At 38.1% G+C, this 21,913-nt stretch overlaps 1 protein-coding gene across 7 annotated transcripts in view; it reads right to left on the minus strand.

The window, feature by feature from the left end:
• The window catches only part of Srbd1 (S1 RNA binding domain 1), a 267,356-nt gene that overhangs the window by 182,217 nt on the left and 63,226 nt on the right, over positions 1–21,913 (minus strand). For all 7 annotated transcript variants that reach the window (XM_013517552.1, XM_013517551.1, XM_013517549.1 and 4 more), the window contains 5 exons: positions 19,913–20,030; positions 18,452–18,590; positions 13,257–13,353; positions 11,808–11,943; positions 2,795–2,898 (listed from right to left, as the gene is read on the minus strand). In XM_013517552.1, coding sequence (XP_013373006.1) covers positions 2,795–2,898; positions 11,808–11,943; positions 13,257–13,353; positions 18,452–18,590; positions 19,913–20,030 — 594 coding nt within the window. The remainder of the gene's footprint in view (positions 1–2,794; positions 2,899–11,807; positions 11,944–13,256; positions 13,354–18,451; positions 18,591–19,912; positions 20,031–21,913) is intronic.

Here is a 21,913-nt window from a genome sequence, read left to right on the forward strand (position 1 = left end):
TGATAATGTCCTACCACTTTGTCTGTAATTCGGTGTATCCCCCTACTGCTTTGTTGTCCTTCTTTTACTCTTTAAAATAAAAAAAAGAACCATTTTATGGATATATAATTGGCTTAAGCAATTTACCTACTGATTACCACTGAGAGTATCACTTTGCTTAGTGATTACCTATTCGTATTACTTGGTAGTTCAGCAAATAATCTGACCCTTCATAGAACTGGCATTTGGTAAATTGCCTGCCATGGAATTGACACAAGAACCACGTAGTATAAGGCAGTTAATTGCCAGCTACAAAGCACTTAAGGAACATTTCATCTAACTTTTCAAGTTGCATTCCCAGCGATCTTTCTAAGCTAAGGTCACAGAGTGCTGATAATGAGTACACCCAAACTTTACAAACTTAGTCTTCTAACTGCTAGATATGTCACTTTGTATCTTTGCATCAGTTTTCTCATTGGTCAAATGATGGCTACAAAATCTGCTCAATCTACCATATAGATTGTTATGAGAATCAAATACTCTTAGAACAGTTAAAACTAAAAGATAAAAGTGTTATTCAAATATGTGGACCACTTTAAAAGGCTTCTTTAATAAAAGATTAATTAAAATTACCTATTTTTAAAGAATCCAATAAATTTAGTATTCATTTATTTATTTGCCTGAGGATTAAACTCAGGGCTTCTGCACAGATAAACATTCCCACTCCCACCCTTTTTTTCTTTCAACTTTATTTTGAGACAAGGAAGGTCTCACTAAGTTGCTAAATGCCCAAGCTGTCCTCTCACTTGCATTTATCCTGTCTCAGTAATCCAGGGCATTATAGGTATGAGCCACCATGTCCAACTAATGTTCAATAGTCCTTAACATGCAAAATATTCTAGTTGTGTTTTTAAACATACAATATATTTAAAGATTTATCTCATAAATTATATTTTTGTTTCAATCATTCTTAAGGGGTAAAATACTTCAGTAGGATGTTATTAATTTTTTTAAAAAACACCCTCTTTATAAAAGACTCGAATATACAGAAAAATAGTTATGCATTACCTAGTAATGAAGGTATGTTTTGAAAAATGAATTGGTAGGTGATTTTGTGGCACAAACATAAGTGTGCTTATGCAAATCTGTACGGTTTAACCTACTACTCCCCTCGTCTATAGGGTGGATAGCCTACTGCTTCTAGACTACAAACCTGTTTAACCATATGTTACTGTACTGAATACTGTAGGCAAGTGTAATAAAATGTAAGTATTTGTGTATCTACACATAGAAAAGGTAAAGTAAAAACAGAGTATAAAAGATTTAAAGCCGAGTCGGTCATTATGGCACACATGTATAATCCCAACATTCTGGGAGGCTAAGGCAGGAGAATCACAAGTTCAGAGCCCACCCTAGGCAATTTAGTAGGACCACATCCCAAAATTTTAAAAAAATGTAAAAGGTGGGAATGGAGCACAGCACTTCCCGGGTTAAATTCCTAGAATTAGAATGAATGGATAAGTGAATGCATGAATGAGTAAGTCAGTCCACCTGTACAGAACACTTACCATACATGGAGTCTGCAGGCTGGGACACGGCTCTGGGTGAATAGTGAGCTAAGAGTGTCAGTGGAGGCTTTAAACAACTGTATACTTCACAAACTCTACACACTTAGCCTACAGGAAATTTAAATTCTTTTATTTCCTCAATAAAGTAGGTCTACTGTAACTACTTTACAAACCATTTTTTTAACTTTTTAACACTTTTGTAATTAGCTTAAAACACATTGTATGTATGTATACCTATACAAAATTATTTTCTTATATTCTTATTCTATAAGCATTTTTCCATTTAAATTATTTTCACTTTTTATACTTTTTAGTTAAAAAACTGAGACACAAACACACACACACTGGCCCAAGGCTACACAGGTTTCACCCGGACATCTCATCCCACCAGCAGGCCTAAGGGGGGACATGCCAGGAGCCAGCACCTTCTCTGATGACCATGAGTCCACCTGGAACCCTCCTGAAGGACAGGCTCCTTTCAAGGAGGTGTCAGCCTTTCAGATAAATGGCTTCAGTGATTTGCTAAGCTTGTTCCTTTACTGTTCAACATAGATTTGCTTGGAAGCAGATAATAGTCCATAAGCATTCCTTTCTATTAATAAAACATCTAAGGAGCCTGTTGCAGTCTGCAAAACCTTCAGCTAAACCCTTCCGTGTGAATTTTCCTGGTGGCACTGCTCCCCTACTCGGTCATTTTCTACTGGTTATACAGATTAATGACTTCATTTTAGCCAATGCACATAACATATTTGACCATTTTAAACCCCCCATTACCCTCTCTTGTCTTACCCTTCTCCATAGGTTCATATTGGTGGAGGGGGGTTTCAACATGATTAATACATTTTGCTCACATCCATAACCCCACTGCCCACCCTTCCATCCCCTCCTCTTCCCTCTTATTCTCTTCCTTGGTGGCTCTTCTTCTCTTTCTGCAGTAACTTTTTCTCCTGCCTCTTATCAGCAATGCGTTCACTGCCAAGAAAAATTTTCAGTTCCATAAAAATCTTATGAGACTACTGTCATATATACAGTCTATCGCTGATCCTTGACTGAAATGTTACCCACTACATGTCCATACTAATGTAAAAAGTTCCTCTCCCCAGAGATAATCATTATGAATAATTTCTTCTGGCACCTCCTAGGTATTTTCTACTTAACATACACAACAAATATAGCAAAACAGACATTATATACATAATAAACATCTTTCTATGTCAGTACAAAATGATATCAGGATGTTATTTTACCTGTTTTGGACGCACCACCTACAGAATTCATTCTTTATTCCATCAGAAATGTTGACCTTGACTGTCAATATCTTTAAATTCTCCCCACGGTTAATTGCTAGAATCTGAACAAAAACATATATGATAAAGACTGATAATCCACAAAGTATATAAATGATAAATTTAACTAGTCAATATTTATGAAACAAATGAGGCAGCTAGCTAATCAAGAGCTGTATCAATTTTTATGTTTTTATTTACCAAGAATGTAGGCAGCCAGGCATGGTGGCACACACCTGTAATCCCAGCACTCGGGAGGCTGAGGCAGGAGGATTAATGCAAGTTCAAGGCCACCCAGTGCTACAAAGTGAGCTCAAGGCCAACCTGAACTGCATAGCAAGACCCTGTCTCAAAACAAACAAACAAACAAAAACCACAAATGTATACAAAAATAGTGATCTGTTTATACTTTTTTCAAGTAATGTATCTCTCTCACACAGAAAACTATAAATGTTTTTTGAAAATAAAATACAAGAAAAAGCCAGTCACATTCACAAGGAAAGTCTTCTGTGACCTAAAATCTCCTTTCCAGATTTTACTAACTGAAGTTTTTGATCGTCTAGAGTTGGGAGAAGATACTTTTTATAGGTGTGAAAAAATTATTTTTCCTAAGATATGAACGTATAAAGCCCCACGATAAATCTCTAACAGCTACTAATTTTTACCAATTCACTGAGCGCTTAGTAATTATCAAACCTATCTGAGTAAGTGCTCTGAATGCATTATCCTTTTATTACTATTACAGAAGTTTTTTTAATTTTAGTAATTTTATTACTATTACAGAAGTTTATTTTATTACTATTACAGAAGTTTACTATTACAGAACAAAAAATTTAACACGAAAATGTATGTAACCCGATTCTCAGTCATAGTGAAACTAGCCCTTTGGAGAGGGGCATGGCTTGCTCTGCTGAACAGTAAGTCATTATCTGAGCTCATTCCAAAGCTTCCAACATGACGATATCTTTTCCTGGTATTACCAGATTCCAGTACTGCCCTGTTCCCCACTAGTTACCATCTCCACACATTCATCTATCACAAGATTCATAAAGAGATCAAACTCTTGCAATATTCCTTGGACATGTCTGTCACCATTCAATTTCAGTGATAACTTCTTGTCTGTAAATGTTTTCATCTCAAGAGGGTGAGCTTTGCTCAGCTTGTCTAGTCTGTGGGCGCAGAGTGGTTTGGTTTGGTTTGGTTCAGTTTGCTATGTAGTCCACGCTGGCCTCGAACTCATGGTGATCCTCTTGCCTCAGCCACTCAAGTGCTGGGATTACAGACACGCACCTCCACATCTGGCTGAATACAGTATCTTAAGTAATCCTCTCTACCACTAGTGATCTACATAATGTCTTTAGTGCTATAATAATTTTCTTATGACTAACTTTCCCAAAGCACAAAGCTAGCAAGCATCAAAGGAGGAGTTTAAACTAAGATCCTGATCTTAATATTATATTAAAAGAGCAATTCTTTTAAAACACTTCTTTGAGAAGTACAAAGCTTCAATTGAGCAGAAGAAAGGAAATAATAAAGAACAAAGTGAAAATTAATAGAAAATAGAAAACCAAGGGAAAATATCAACAAAATCAAACACTGGACCTTTCAAAATAGCAAGAAAATTGATGGACCTTTTTCTAGACGAACCAAGAATAAAAGAAGAAACAGTCAAATTACCAAAATAAGAAGCAAGAGAGAGGCCATTACAATATGGATCTTACAGAAATAAAAGGTCATAAGAGAACACTAGGAATAACTATATGCCAAATTAGATAACTTAGGTAAAATGGACGAAGTCCTAAAATATAAGTATATAAATACACATATATAAAACATTTCCCATAAAAAAATGTCCAACCTTGGGTGACTCCCTCACTGAATTCTACTATTTAAAGTAGAAACAATTCTAATTCTTTATAAAAATAATTTCCAAAAATACAAGGGAAAACTTCCCAATTCACCATGAGGTCTGTATAACCCTGATTCAAAACAAGACAAAACTTCAACAAGAAAACTACAAAGTCTTATCTCTTAAAAATACAGATGAAAATCTTACCAGCTGTGTTGGTTTGGGGGATATTTGCAAGGGAGAATAATAATATACAGGACACATATTTTATAAGATTATTTATGATAGTCACCCAAAGAATGATATACAAGAGAGTGCAGGAAATCTGTCCACACAGCACAGACCAAGAATCAAGCTGAGGGCCTGGATCCTGCAATAATGTCCTACTTAAGGCCTAGACCTCATAACAATGCTTCCCACGAATGCGACTGGAAGCCCAGAGCCCATAACAATATCTCATGCAGGCCTGTTGCACAGATCTCCACTGGGAAGGCCCAAAGGTCAGTGGTGGAATCCAGAAGTCTGTGCCGGTGAGATGAAGAAGCTGTGCTAGCAGGCTAAGGGATCTGCACTGGAGCCAGGAAGTGACACTCAGAAGAACCAGAGCTCCCCCGAAAGGTACTACAGCCATCCTCAGCAACAGTGAGGTCCCAAACTCCTCCGATGATCAGGATGGCCGAGTAACCATGAGGGAAGGCAACGCAGCAAGCTTCTCCAGGAGACTGGCAGTGCACCATCTTCCCCTCCAGAGCCAAGAAGTGATGCTCAAAGTGAGGACCAGAGCTCCCCCAAAGTGAACCAAAGCCATTCTCTGTACCAACGAGGTTCCGAGCTCCTCGGAGGATGAAAACAGCCAAGTTCATCAGGAAAGCCAGCATGACGAGCTCCTCCAACAAAACCAACAACAGTTCCTTACAGCTTCTACCAGCTCCCAACAGCCTTTTTCCGCTCCCAACAGCCCCCTTCTCCTCCAGTTCTGCCTCTTATGCTGCTGGCAACAATCCTCAGGTGAGCCTCCCACACCCAGCACCACGCTTACTCAGATCAGCTGGGGGTTTTAAGTTGACCACCAGTTATCAATCCACTATACCAACACAAATCCAGAAAAATACAAAGAGGGCATATGCCAAGATAGCGTAAGATTTATTCCAGGAATTCCCAGTTGGTTCAACATTGAAAAAAAAAAAAGTAACATTATTTCAATTCAATTTTTAAAAAGTCACATGATCACCTCAAAAGATGCAGAAACAATATTTGACAAAAACCAGCAGCACTTCATAATAAAAACACTCAAAAAACTAGGAATAGGAAGTAAGTTCTTCCAAGAAGGAAATAATAGAGTTTGCGACAGAAACTGGAAATAAAGTAATGGGGTAAAGTGGACAAAAAATAGGCAACGGAAAGGTACAGGAGGTGGGACATCTGTGAAAGAGGCAACACACAAGCACAGAAACATAGGTCTCCTGGGAGGATGTGAAGGACATCTCACATGTTCACATCACAGTCAAGATCTCACTCAGGACCAATTTGGAAAAGGAAAGCAAGATGCAGCCAGGAGAAGTGAGTAGACAGGTGTAAAACTTATCTCCACAATACATGAAGACATTCCAGGCAACGGTATTCCTTTTCTACTAACTTTCATCATTTTCTGGGGAAATATAAGCTGGTATACTTGCACAGGGACTGAAAAACAAGATTGAGAGCTGGGGATATGAGGTCTCAACTCTATAGGGACTGGAAAGCTATCTTTGTAACCTACCACGTTATTCCTCCAGTCTACAGAACACTCGAGAAGCAGCGATAGCAGCACAGCCAGTGTCAGTCATAAACTCAGAATGCTCCATGTACCAAACACACTATTTAAAATGCTAAGATTACAAGCACCTGCCTGGAAAGTGTAAGGTCATAAATTCAATTCCTGGTACCAAAAATAAAAGCAAAAAAAAAAAAAAAATGCTAAGACCAGCCAGGAGTCTCAGCAGGTTGAGGTAGGAGGATCACCATGAGTTCAGGGCCAGGCAGAGCTAAATAGTGAGTTCAAGGCCAGCCTGATATAGTGAGATGCTGTCTCAAAAAACCAAAATAAATAAATAATAGAACAGAATAGAAATAAAAATAAATAAAACACTAAAATCTAAAAACTATTTTCAACAAATAGAAAAGCTATTTGTTACAGTTTAGATTTAAAAGTTCCACCAAAAACTCATGTGTTCAAGCCAGGCATAGTGGCAAACATCTGTAATCCCAGCACTCGAAAGGCTGAGGCAGGAGGATTGTTGCGAGTTTGAGACCAGCCTGGGCTACTACACAGTGAGCTCAAGGCCAGACCCTGTCTCAAAAAGACAAAAAAAAAAAAAAAAAACCGCATGTGTTTAAACGGACTTTTGGAAGTCAAATGGATCATAAGGGTTTTCAATCTCATCAGAGGAGCAGCACATTGATGAGATCATAATATGATGGCACTGCTGGGAAGTGGCAGAAACAGGAAGTGAGGCCTCACCGAAGGGAATGAACCATAACCCCGGGAACTGTATGGGTCCCTGGCACCCTGCTGCTCTGGCACTTTTCCTTTTCTCTCTGCTTACCCGGCTGCCATGACATAAGGAACCTTCCTCTGCCACACCCTTCCGCCCTCTTTCCGGCTCACTACAGGCCGGAAAGCAATGGCGCCCATAACCATGGGGTGGAGCCTCTGAAACCGTGAGCCAAAATAAATCTTCCCTCCTCCTCCGAGATGTTCTTCTCAGGTGCACAGTCACAGTGGGGAAAAGTTAACCAGTGCACTGGTTTTAATGCAAGTATTCCAAAAATTTTTTAAACACATAAAAGGAACAAACTATAACATCAAAACTCTGCAAAAGGGGGCTGGGGATTTAGCTCAGCGGCAAAAGCGCCTGCCTGGCAAGCGCAAGGTCGTGGGTTCGGTTCCCGGTACCGGAGAAAAACCAAAAAAACAAAAAAAACTCTGCTAAAGGAATTTTAAGCCACATATGGGCACAGGCCTATAATTCCAGCACTCAGGAGGCTAATAAACATTAAAATAATTTATTAAGGACTTTCAGGTTTAAAGAACACTAGAAGTCTCCTGATTCCAAATCTCTCCCTTAACCTCCCCTCAAATAAGCCCCAACATATAATAAGTATTCAAGAAATACTGTAGGGGGCTGGGGATTTAGCTCAGCAGCACAGCACTTGCCTGGCAAGTGCAAGGTTGTGAGTTCAATTCCCAGTACTGGAAAAAAAAAAAAAAGAAAAAGAAATACTTGTGGAATAACTGAAGTCTCTCTGTGTCATTCCAGAATAACAATGAAAACTTTTTCATGTCTGTGTTAATATGTTTTTTAAAATTATATTTAAATGATGTGAATTATGTCACATAAAAGGTAAAGCATTCTAATATATTCCATTACCCACTCTTTATACCAAATAATTTATTAAGGACTTTCAGGTTTAGAGAACATTAGAAGTCTCCTGATTCCAAATCTCTCCCTTAACCTTCCCTCAAAACAACCATAAAACCAATAAAGAAAAAAAGAAAGCAACACAAGACATCTTTAGCATTTTTAAGACACAGAGAATTAAATTAGCACCAGAGGCCAGGCATGGTGGCACACACCTATAATCCCACCACTTGGGAGGCTGACGCAAGAGGATCGCTGTGAATTCGAGACCAGCCTGGGCTACAAAGTAAGCTCAAGGCCAGCCTGAACTGCATAACGAGACCCTGTCTCAAAGACAAAAAAAAAAATGGCACCAGATTTCTCAAAAACAGCATACAAAGGAAGGCAAAAACAGAGTAATATATTCAAAAAGTGCAAATAAAAATTATTATACCCTGACAAGTTCCTAGGAAAAATAAAAACTTAGTGTTTCAGACCCCAGGTGTTTGTATACCTTTCTTGAGACATGTACCAGGGCAGAGGTCAGCAAACTGTAGACCATAAGCCTCTTAAATAAAATATACAGGAGGTGACTGGTTTGGGTGGAGCACCTGTATTGGCCCAACAGTCCAAACCAAAACGGAGTCACTCATGCTGAAAATCCAAGTCATCAAGCTTACCTGTCTGATCTTCCAAGAAATGAGGATAGGAAGAAAGACAATAATAGCCAAGTCTCCAAATAAAGACGGTTTTAGCCAGGATGATAAGAAGTCTTCTCTGCTTTAACCTTTACAAAGAAAGTGACTTTCAAACACCCACGCCAGTTTCTGTTTCTGCATGTTCTGTTTCTGTTTTCCTCAGTCCATTTCTGCCTACAAAGTGAACACCTCGGCTGGGCTCATTGACAGAGCTCATTCTGTTTTATACAATGAGGTGTTTTTCAGTTCTAGAGTTGCAAATAAAAGCCAATTAAGATCTTTAAATTCAGTTTGTTGTAATTTTTGTCTTTTGACAGGCCAATCTGGCTTGCCATCTGTTTTTGTAAATAAATCTTACTAGCCAGGTATGGCGGCACATGCCAGTAATCCTTCAGGGAGGTTTAACTAGGAGGACTGCAAGTTAGCAAGGCCCTGTTTAAAAAAAAAAAAAAAAAAAAAAAGGCTGGAGATATAGCTCAGTGTGAAGGCCCTGGGCTCATTCAGCCAAATGACTAGAAAGCCCTGGCAGAGGATTAAGGGCAGATATTTCATATCACGTAAGGCTAGCATCAAAACAACAGTGGGGTCAAGTCCCAGAAAGAAAGCACAGTTTGCAATCCTGGAACCAAAGAAGACTACCAGACAAGATGCATTAAACAAGATAAAGGGGGAATCTATACAATTTAACATACGACCAACCTACAAAACCTGAGAAAGTTTGTTTGTTTTGTTTTGTTTTCTCTGGGTGAGAGGAATGAAGAGGGCTCTAGACGTTTAAGGAAATCGCTGTCAAACTAACTAATAGTTACTAAGCTGAAGGGAGAGAGATCTCAGGGCCATACACAGAACAAGAACAGAGAGACTTTTTAAAGGTTTAGAAGAGTGACAAAAACAATGAGTAGCAGAAAACTAGGGAGAAAGCATGATTTTCAAGTTATAATATTCAATGTATCCAGTTTTTACTAGACAGAGTATCTAAAAAAAAAAAGAAAATGAAAACTAAGAGAAACTGTGCCTGAAGAAGCTTAAACACTGAACTTACCAAATAAAGATTTTAAATTAACCACCTGAAATATCCTCAGAGTTAAAGGAAATCATGGTCAAAAACCTACAAGAAGCTGGGACAGTGATGATTAAAACATACAGAAAAGCAATAAAAAGCATTGGAAATTATAAAAAAGCAACCAAATACAGTGCTTTCAATTTAGCTGCAACCAGAATCGTGGAGCAAATTCTGCAACCAGAACTGTAGAAAGAATTCAGTTGCTGAACCAAGGTACCACTGTAGACATTATAGACTGAAAAACCACAGTGATTGAAATGAAAGATTCACTAGAGGGATTCAACAGCAAATTTGAGTAAGCAAAGAACAAGTCAGCAAACTTAAGGATAAGCTGACTGAAATTATACAATATGAGAAGGGAAGGGGAGGAGGGGCGTAGAGGGGAGAGGAAGGTAATGGAGGGAGGGGGAAAAGGAGAGGGGAAAGGCGAGAGAGCCTAAGAGACCTGTGTGACACTACCAACCCTATCCACCACATAGAAGGGGATTCCCAGAAGGGAAGAAAAAAGGCAGAAAGAATATTTGAAAAAGCCAGACATGGTGATATATGCCTGTAATCCCAGCACTCAAAAGGATAAGGCATAAGGATTCCCATGAGTTCAAGGCCAGCCTGGGCTCCAAAGTGAGTTCAAAGCCACCCTGAACTACATAGTGAGCCCCTGTCTCAAAAAAAACATGAATATTTGAAGAAACAATGACCAAGAATTTCCCAGTGTTGAGGAAAAACATTAATCTACACTTCTAAGACTCACACTGAACTCTAAGTAGTATAAACTCAAAGAGAGCCACAAGTCAAATTATAATCAAGCTTTTACAAGATATATGACAGAGAATCCTAAATGCAGCAAAACAGAAGTGATTTGTCATGAACAAGGGTAACTTACCAAAAACCATCGGCAGATATACCGTAAGATGTGGATAATATATTCCAAGTACTAAGAGAATTTTATATCTAGAAAACTTACCATTCAAAAATGACCAAAAAATTTAATGGATATAGTTTCAACTTTGCAAAATCAAGTTTTGGAGACTGGCTGCACAACGATGCCGACTACACAATGGTACTTTGGTTCATGAACTTCATTCTGTCCATGATGGTGGTCACAGAATTTGCTCCATGATTCTGGAGGGATGAACTTGCAACATATAAAAGCAACTGCAAACATATTCTGGTTGCAACCAGAATCATGGGACAAATTCTGTGAAATTCAGAATCATGGAAACAATTAAATCATGAACCGAGGCACTACTGTACACTTACAATGTTTAAGAGCACATTTTTTGTTATGTGGATTTTTCATTGGTTAAAGTTTTTGCTATGTAACAGGAGAAATTAAGACTTCCAAGACAAACAAAAACTAAGGGAGTGTGCCACTAATAAACCTATCCTACATAAAGTATTACAGAGAGTCCTGGCTGCAATGAAAAGACACTGGGCAATGACTCAAAGCCATATAAAGAAATAAAGAATACCACTTAAAATAACCACATATGTAAATACAAAAGCCAGCACTATTGTATTTTTGATTTGTAACTGTTTTCCTTTTATTATTTAAAAGTCACATTCTATAGTGTCCATATAGCCTACATTTTAGAAAAAAATTAGTACACTGAAAAATAGAAGACTCAATACAATGACTAACAGTTGAAATGACTAAATGCAATGTTTAGCACTTTATTCTAAATCATCTGATTTGAGCAGCCTGTGGAATACATCTAGAACCGAGCCCAAATGCAAGCATATTAGAAAGCAGAGTCTAACAAGAAAGATTAGCAGCCAGAAAACGAGATACCTGCTAAAAATTCTCAGTGGCACTTACTAACTTCTCTGACACTTCAGTTCCCAATCTGCGAAATTAGGAAATATGGCAATCTTATAATAATTTGACATTTAAAGAAAAAGAAAAAGTTGACATAAAATTCTTCAAATTCAAAGTACTGTCATTTCACTACTATCAGTATGCATAAGCAGTTTCCTTATTTACCTGATGATGCTGAATGTTTCTTATGTTGCATGAAAAGTTCTGGTAGAGCTGAAACTTATCAACATCTTTCTCATTTACTTTCTTTGAGGATACTTTTGCCAGAGATGACTGAATACAAATGTATCTGTTTTGGCACCTGCTCAGATACACAAATGTTCAAAACAGAAGTAGTTGTTAACATATACTGCAGATAGCAAAGAAGTTAAGCCATTACCCAATGGTATTTGCTTAATGATGCTCCAATATGAAAATGATGTTATTAACTCATCAAAAAGACTCTTTGCCTAGCATGCTAGCATATGTCCTACAGATCTACTCAGATTCAATCTACAGTTACATAAGACATCAAAACTATCTAAGGAATCAGACCAGTAAAACTAGTCTAAATATCATCCTTCTCTAACCACTGAATTAGGCAGTCACAGTCAATTAAAAGCTAAGAAGTGAAGCGAAAGGATGTACTAGGATAGTTTCCAATAGCAATCTGTAAAAGTGAACCAGATTTCAACAGCGTAATTACTTAGAAAAACAGTTTTCAACCTGCACAGTTATCCCACTTCCTCTCACTCCAGCTAGGGCCACTGAGAATACAGAACAGTTCTGTCCCTTGGAGTAACAGAAACCCTAATAAGAAATAGTGGAGATGTGGGGGAAGGCAGGGGAAGATCTAGCAGAAACCTGTCTTCTCTTCCAATACATAGCAGAAAAAGAATGACAGGAGCTGGGGATTTAGCTCAGCGGCACAGCGCCTGCCTGGCAAGCGCAAGGTCATGAGTTCGATTCCCAGTACCGGGAAAAAAAAAAAAAAAAGAGAGAAAAAGAATGACAGAGTACATAAATATCAGGTTTTCAAGGTTTTTTTATGAGGCATAAATCTGTAAGCCCAAGTAGACTCTAGCAAAAACCTTGACTCAATCTCTGAAATTCAAACTGTGACACCAGGGATAAGCTGCCTTCCCCAATAGCTAAAGTTCATTTTGAGGCCAGCACTATACTCCATACCTGGTATCACCACTCTAAATCAACTCAATCGCAGGTAAACACCAAAAATGAAATATTATGGACATAGTATACATGAAGCACATGTCACAATTAACATGTTTAAAAAGCAACGGCACTACTCTAAGTGAACGTGAGTCTCTCCTTGGGACAAACTGTGAAAAGCAGTGGTTTTCAAACGGTGTTCATCCAAGCCCTCCGCTGAGGTGCCCCAGTGGAAGGAAGATGAAGAGGCAAAGTTCCAGGCTCCCTGCTCAGAATTCAATTAAAACAACTTCTCTTTTATCTGTTTTATATAGTAGGGTTCTGTTGCTTGAACAAAGAGTTCTGCTACTTAAAAAAAAGAATTCTGAATACAAAGTTTTTAATGAATACTGGTATTAGCACAAACCATGTGACCTTTAACAGCACGAGTCCACAAAGCAGAAAACTCTATCAAGAGTTACTCACAATTTCCGAATGAAGTCAAGCGTGTCTTTGTCTTTGGCAATCATGTCTGCCAAAATATGCTGCACTCCTGTCTCAATATCCTGGAGTGCAGAAAGCCCTTTAGGGTAAGGGGTGAGGGAGAACAAAAACAAAAAGTCTAACGTTAGTTTTAAAGTCTATAATTAAATCACATTCAATTAAATTCCAGTCAAAATAGTACCTTAAATTAACAAACCTAAGACAGAAAGGTACGACGGCAGTCACTTGCTTCCACATGTAACAAAAACCAGTCCCCAAAGGCAGCAACACAAGGCCTTTACATAACATACTGCTCAGTGGGGAAAATGCAGCTTTGGACCAGCTGCTGGTCTACATCTAGTTCCACCAGTAATTGTTAATTATTGTTGTTGGTTTTTTTTTTGGTTTTTTCTCCGGTACCAGGAACCGAACTCACGACCTTGCGCTTTCCAGGCAGGCGCTTTTGCCGCTGAGCTAAATCCCCAGCCCTATTGTTAATTATTGGACAAGCTACTTGACGTGTCTGCCTCAGCGTCCTACAAAAATGGAGTAACAGTAGCTCCTTCATGAAGTGGTCACAAAAATCAAAAATATGTGAATAGCCATATCCCAAACCACACAACTTGTTACAAAAAATATTCTCCCTTACAGCAATTTTATTACTATCTGTATTTTGGGTTATAAAGCATTTATTTGCATTTTCAATGATCCATTTGAATTCCTTAAGTTTAACCAACACAAAGCAAGACCGATCGATCAGTCAGGTGTTCATTTTCACATTAGATTAACTAGTTTTCTCCAAGCACGTGTGGCTTGCTCACTCACAGCAGTGAGTCTTACACATCACAGCCTCTACTGGCAAAGAGCATTTGCATTGCTCTATTTCATTTCTTTTGTCCTTATTACTCGGTTTGTATCAAAGCCTTATTACTACTGCTTTACATTAAGGCTTGAATTACACAAGCACTGAGGCTCAGGGATACATTTTTCTATGAGTACAGATTTAATGAGTAACAGGCACAAAGACAATAGCAGAACAGAACTTATTTTTGTACAATTAATAAAAATAAAATGCCCATTTGGGGGGTTGTATTGTGACAGTAAATGCCATCTATGGAAATAACTATTTATTTTAAAGAAATTTAAAGAGATATTTGGTCACTGAAATTAATAGGAATTCTATTCACACTTTAAGAGAATTTCTCTACAAGGAAATTTTTGGTAACAAATGACCTTTCTGAGGTGGAAGGTTGTAATGTATAATGGAGGACACAGAACAGCGATGGCACACAGTAAGCACTCAATATATGCTCACTCTCCTGTCAGCCACCTCCCTAGATCAACCTTCATCTCGGAAATTGTTCTCTATGTGCCGGCTGTGGTGGCACACACTTATAATCTTGCAGGGGGTCACTGCAAGTCTGAGGCTAGCCCGGGTTACATCGTAAGTTCAAGACAAGTCTGAACTATATGATGAGGCAGCATCTCAACAAAATAAAAGAAAATAAAGAAAAGAAAAATTGTTCTCTATGCAATCAGTCCTAGATCCCCAAAGCACCCTGGAGCATCATTACAAAAAGAATAATGAAAACACCAGGTGTAAGTCAGGCGTAAAGATGGAACCTAGAACGCAAACCATCACTGCAAACAAAGGAAACAAAGAAGAAATGATAGACTTTCCTATAACAAAGGACCCTTACACCACCATATGAAAGGAATACAATTTGAGAGGTTTCTGTAATTAATGAATCTCATGTAATTAAAATAATACTGAGCTCTAGCCCAAGGAATTGCAAAGTACAGTCTGGGTACCTAAAAATAAAATATACCAGGTACCTGTTAAAAGTACAGATTCTGGCAAGTGCAAGGTCCTGAGTTGGATTACTGGTACCAAAAAAAAAAAAAAAAAAAATTTTAAAAAAAAAGGGCCAGGGATGTAGCTCAGCAGCACGGTGCCTGCCTGGCAAGCATGAGGCCCTGAGTTTGATTCCCAGTACCAAAAAAAAAAAAAAAGGTATATATATCTATATATCTACATCTATATCTATTTATCAATCTATTATATATACTAAGCCAGGCATGATGGACACACCTATAATCCCAGTACTCAAGAAGCAGAGGCAGGAAGATGGCTGTGAGTTCAAGGCCAGCCTGGGCTACACAGGAAGACCCTGTCTCAAAATATATACATTTAGATTCCCAGACTGTGGGACTGTATTGTTTCATAGACTATCTGAGATGATTCTGATACTCATTAGCTAGGGAGGGCTTTCGGCTGCCTCTAGAGCAGTGGTCTCAGTGGGAGTTAGAAATTATCAGAGTCAGCTGGGAAGTTCTTTAAACTCACATATCCCTCTCAGTCCAAGCAGAAAAGAATTGAAAAAGAAAGCTTATCAATTCTGAAAAAGCTCCTTCCCCAATCACAAAGAATTGAGCATTGGGATTAGTAATAAAACCACGGATAACAAGAGTCCCATAAGGTCCACAGAATCCACAGATTATACCCATTCCTCATAATGTATTCTAACAAGAGAATCTCCAACCCTACAAACCTGTAGCAAAATTTGAACAGCCAACCCTTCTTTTCACTTTATCTTCACTTTACCATCTCTTATCTATAACAGAACAACCTGCCCTTGATCATGTATAACCCATGGATATGGGCCGGGGATATAGCTCAGCAGCACAGTGCCTGCCTGACAAACACAAGGTCCTGAGTTCAATTTCTGGTACCAAACAAACAACAACAGAAAAAACTCAAGGATGTGCTATCTCTTCCAGGACACAATCCATCTGTGGCACAGAATAGGTTTTTGATTTAAACCAAATTCTTATTGGTCTGTAGCAGCAAGAAGTGTCTAATGGGGGCCCAGGGCAAAATATCTGGTTTCTTAAAGATTACTTGGATGAGTTATGATAACCATGAAAATATTTCTTTAAAAAACAGTAATAGAATGGAAGGTGGTTGTGTGCATGCATGCATCGTAAGATCACAAGAGAAAAACATTTCACATAAACTTTAAAAAGCAGTACCTAGCTTATCTGTAATTAATTATAAATCTTCTACATTTGTGATCAGGGTAAAAGAAAGGGACGAAAGCAAACAGAAAGTCCTCTTAGAGCTGCAACTACTACCCTAACGACACTGGATCCTAAGCTACCCACATGATCAGATATATCACCACCTAGTGTTCATCATGATATACCCTACGAACATCACCATACATAACACCCGAAAGAGATACAGTTAAAGCTACAACCCAGCTGGGCGGGGTGGTCTATGCCTGTAATCTCAGCAGGCAAGAGGCTGAAGCAGGAGGCTTGCCAAGAGTTTGAGGCCAGCCTGGGCTACATAGTGAGCTCAAGGCTAGCTTAGACTACAAAGGAAGATTGTCTCAAAAAATAAACCTCCCCAGTAGAAACTCTAAATCTGTAAAAATCAAGACCTTTGCACCAAAGAAGGTGCAAAATAGAAAAGGCCATAAGAAGAAAACAGGTGATAAAGCTTGGTGCATCCAACATTCCAGGATGAGCACAGGTAGTTCTTACTCTGGTTAACCTTAAGGCTTGACTTTTCAGTCTCAGTTACTACTAAAATATTACATGTTGCAACCATTTAAAATCTAATTATAAATACACATTTAAAAATAAGCAAATCTGAATTTTACTTATTTCAACCATCTCTAACTTCAAATAATACCATTTTGCTTTTTCTTTTCCTGATTGTCTATTTTTGTACATATTGAGATGTATGTCTGTGTATGAACAGATAATTGTGTTTTACAGACATACATACTCAATTTTTAAATCACAAGTTGAAATTTTAAATAATTTTCTGTATTATGTAACATGAAAACAGGTTATGGTGTGCTATGATTTCCTATAGCTAAGCACCTCACACACACATTTTGTTATGAGAGACTGCCCCCTACAGACATCTGCGCCTCCCAGCCCCAAGAATCAACAGGCCAAAAGGAACTAGAGTTGGGACAGGAAGATACAGGTCAAAGTTGCAGTCATTCGCAGATGGGCTGAATAAGTCTAGAAATCTAATATGAACAGAATGAGTGTTACAGTTAATAATACTACACCGTATACTGAAAATTTGCTAAGAGCAGAATTTTTTCCACAAAATGTCAACTGAGAGATGATTGGTATATTGATTATCATGTACAGTTGCTTACTTTCAATAATCATTTATATATGCATACATATAAATATATATACATCAAAACATCATGTATTCTTTATACACAAGTTTTTTAAACATAAAAATTTTTTTTTAAAAAAAGATCATTCATCTCCCCACTCAATCCTAAAAGCAATTCTGAAAAAAAGCCACTGTTATCCAGAAAGTTCACACCGTAACACTCATTTTGACAGTAAAACCAATGTATTCGGACATGAGTCAAATCGTCATTTCCTTGGGTTTTTCTCAGAAGTATCTCTCCCTTCCTCCCTCCCTCTCGCATTCTCTCTCACATACAGAAGAATAGGAAGATACACTTGGAGGTAAATTTCAGGAAAAGATACTTTATTCCCTACAAAGCAGAAGCATAGGCATGGGGCTTTAATTTACACCTTGTGCACAGTACTGAAATTCTTTCACAACGATAGAAGTAAATTTTACACTTAAACTTTTAGAATTCGAATAAAAGCTTTAAAAGACAATATACAAGAATCTTCATAACCTTAGGATATAAGTAATTTTTTTTAAAAGAAAAAAATGATTATCTTAAAAGATTAATAAATCATAAAACTAAGACTGTCTATCTGCCAAGAGATGGCATAAAGAAAGTAAGAAGACGAGCTACAAGCAGCGAGAAAAGATCTGGAGCACATATAAGTAACGAAGACTATCTTAAAAATACTTTAAAATTATTATGTAAAAGAGAAACAACATAAAAATGGGAAAATGACTAGAACAAGCACTTCATAAGAAAGAAAAGTTGAATGGTTAAGCAATAGGTCTGTTACAGGATTTATTATAATTACTTATTCTTTATGTGCTGTAATATTGTTTTGTGTGGATATTATTTAATGAAGCCATTTTTAACATGCATTTGAATTAAAAGAAAGAAAGATAGACAGAAAGAAAGAAAGAAAAGAAAAAAGAAAAGAAAAGAAAAGGAAAAAAGAAAAGAAGGAAGAGGAAGAAAAGGGAAAGACAGATTGCTGATCTTAAGTAAAGCTGGTACCTTTAACATCAGGTCGAATGTAAGACAGCAGATTGAGCTTCCCTGGGTTCTCAAGCAGCGTCCAGGCTGCTGTTTCCAATCCCAGCTGCTTTGCTCTTTGGGCTTTGGTGCCTTTACTCCCAGTTTTATATGGAGCAGACTAGGGAGGAAAGGCAGAAAACATAACACAGGATTTGGTTTTTAAATGAAAAAGTTAAAACTAGCATGCAAAACCAGAAGCCATACTGACAATGCTGTAGATATTCCTTCTTCAGCCCTTTCCTCTTCCTTCAGAAATGAATTCATACTAACTAGCCAACACTCGCTGCGGGAGGGCGGTATGTGCCTTATCTTACTCTTCGTATTTTTCTTTATGATTAGTTATTTGTTTAGTTTCCCTCATCCAAAAAACTCACTGCCCGGACTGCAAGGCCCTCTGCTCAGCTCATGCCAGCTCCTCTAAGAGCTGTCTGTACACAATGCCTCTACTGCTTAAGCCACATCCACTCCTCTACCCACCACCACCTGGCTTCTTTTCCCACATAACTTGCTCAGCGTGGTATCACAAAGATCCACAATGATCTCTTAATTATAAAATATACCTGTTTGAACCTATCTTGCCAAACTTCCCTGCTACATTTAACTACTGACCATTACCTCCTTCTAAAGCTCTATTCCCTACTGTTTCGTGTACCACCACTTCTGGACTCTCCTCCTATATCTCTGACCACTTCTTTCTTATCTTCGTAGGCTCTCCCCTCTTCATCCACACTTCAAAAGCTGACATGCTCACCCTAAGCTCTCCTCAAATGAGTTCTTCCATTCCCATAGTTTCCAATACAACCCTCCCACAACATCCATGGGAGAACGGTACCAGGAACACCCTTCCCAGTCCTATAAATACAAAACTCTTCAGATGCTCAAACCCATCCCAGAAAATAACAATATTTGCATATACCTATGCATACCCTCCTGTATACATTAAATCATCTCTAGATTACTTATAAATACCTAATATAATGCAAACGTTATATAAATAGTTATACTTGTTGAGGGAACAATAACAAAAAACTATAATGATCAACACAGACAATTTTTTCAAATATTATTAACCCACAATTGGTTGACTATGCAAATACAGAACTCACAAATAACTACAGGGCCAACTGTACCAACTATTGTATCAATTACCTACACTCATGTCTGTCTCCAATTTAATCCTCTCAATTACCCTTCACATTTGTATAATCTATTCTCTTTCCCCAGTTGGCTGGGAACTCCTTGAAGACAAGAACTATCTACTGTCATACTTGTAAACCAAAGTGCCTAGCATAAAAAAAAGTTACTGGATAAAAGATAAATATTTTGATGAATTAGATAATGACGGCTAATGATTTCGGACTTTCATGTCTTGGTCTTAAATTATAAAAAGACCCAAATCATACTATATTCAGGCACTAAAGTATAAAAACAGTTTCTTACCACATGTTCTAGCTCTTCAAAACTTTTACAGTTCAGCAAGGCTTTTAACAAACACTCAGACATCTTTCCCTCCTTCTTAATCTTCTGTATTGTACTATGAACCTTCTTTGCAACTGCCCTGAAAATAAAAACTTTTGTAATATGTAAGACCTGTATAGCAAAACTTTCTTTCTGAGGCTTTCTCAAATTTATAGAAAAACTTTAGGTAAAGTAAAAAGAATACTTTTCTTCCTAAATCATGTGAAAATAACAGCATCCCCAAATATGAGTATATATTTCCTATAAACCACAATCTCCTATAAAATCACAATGTAACCATCAGTAACAGTGTATTACCAATACTGATAGTTACACTGATATTAGTATCACCTAATAATTCATTAGATCATCGATTATCATCATCTATCCTCGGAACTGACACTTTATTCTTTGCACCAGCTGTGTCAGTAATGTCCTTTGCAGTGCAGTGTTCCCTGCAGAATCAGGTGTTACGTGGAGCTGTCACATGTGGAGTCACTTCAGGGGGAAACAGGACTGCAGTCTCTCTTTGCTCTTTAGGGCCTTCACACTTTCAGAAGCTACAAGCAAGTTATTTTAGAGTTCTTCTGATGTTTCCTTACAATTAATTTCCAGCGGTGTCCCTCTGCGGGAACATTATAAAAATGACACTTGTTCTTCTGCCACATCCTACCAGGTGGCAAATGATTTTCAATTGTCCCATTACTAAGCAACGTTTATCACTTGACTAGGGTGGTGTCTTGTGGGTTTTTCCATCATAGTGGAACTGTATTCCCTTTTAGTAAGTATTTTGTGGAGAGGTATTTTGGGACTATGTAATTATGCCATTCTGATTAAGCTTTACTCACTTGTTTACTTATATCACTATAGACTCATGGTTTCTTCAGTAGTTATAATGCATTTCTACCACTTTAACGTTCATATTAAGTATCGCCCCATATTTGGTGAGAAGTAACCCCTGTTGTATTCTTTTGACATGGCCCCACACTCTTTGGGCACTTTTCATTCTCTGCTCCAAGATGTTCCCGACTCATCTTCACTTTCCTTGTTCCAGTCCTGGAATTCGGATAATGGCGCTTGGAAACCAATGGAAACCAAGTGACTAGGAATGCTCATGGCTGCTGGAGTGGCACTGCTCGACTGGTCACACTGCTCACCCACAACTGTTTTCCACATACCAATCTCCACGCAAGAGAACCAGGACTCCATGTGAAAAGGCTTCTGCATTCCATGGAGCAATGTACAGAAACCAACATACACACAGGGGTAAGGGAAGAGGAGACGCAGTAGTGCCCCTTCCTTACAATGGTTTTTCAATGTGAATATTCAATTTTACTTTTTACTTTGTTTCCTTTTGTTTACAGTAATGGGGATTCACACATGCTAGGCAAGAGATCTCTCACTGTGCTATATTCCCAGCCCCCTCCTCGTTTTTTTTAATTTTGAGATAAGATCATCAAAGTACCCTGGCTGCCCATGAACTTTCAGTCTTAGCCTCCTGTGTAACTTGGATGACAGGCACATACCATCACATAAAGCTGAATCTTACTGTTATATGTAATGCTTCTTATCTCATTTTATGACCTGTTCCTATTTACAGGATATGCCTAATAATGGTACTGTTAAAGTGACAGGCAAGTTACAGGTGATGTGAACTATTAAAAATAACTGATAAGCCAGGCGTGCTGGCACATGCCTGTAATCCCAGCACTTGGGAGGCTGAGGCAGGAGGATTGCTGCAAGTCTGAGGCCAGCCTAGGCTAGACAGTGAGTTAAAGGCCAGCCTGCACTACACAGCAAGACCTTGTCTCAAAAGACCAAGAAAAAACTGATACAAATGTAAATCTACCTATATTTCTAAAAACTAAAGGCAGAAGATTGTCAATTAAAGGAAAGAATGTGCAGAACATGAAGTTCTTAGATTACAGGCTCTATGTCTTTCACAGTTCTGATAGCCCAAAACTGTTGTTCAGGACCGACAGC

The sequence above is a fragment of the Chinchilla lanigera genome, unplaced genomic scaffold (genome assembly GCF_000276665.1).
Source record: "Chinchilla lanigera isolate Chin_1 unplaced genomic scaffold, ChiLan1.0 scaffold00040, whole genome shotgun sequence".
Classification (NCBI taxonomy): Eukaryota; Metazoa; Chordata; class Mammalia; order Rodentia; family Chinchillidae; genus Chinchilla; species Chinchilla lanigera.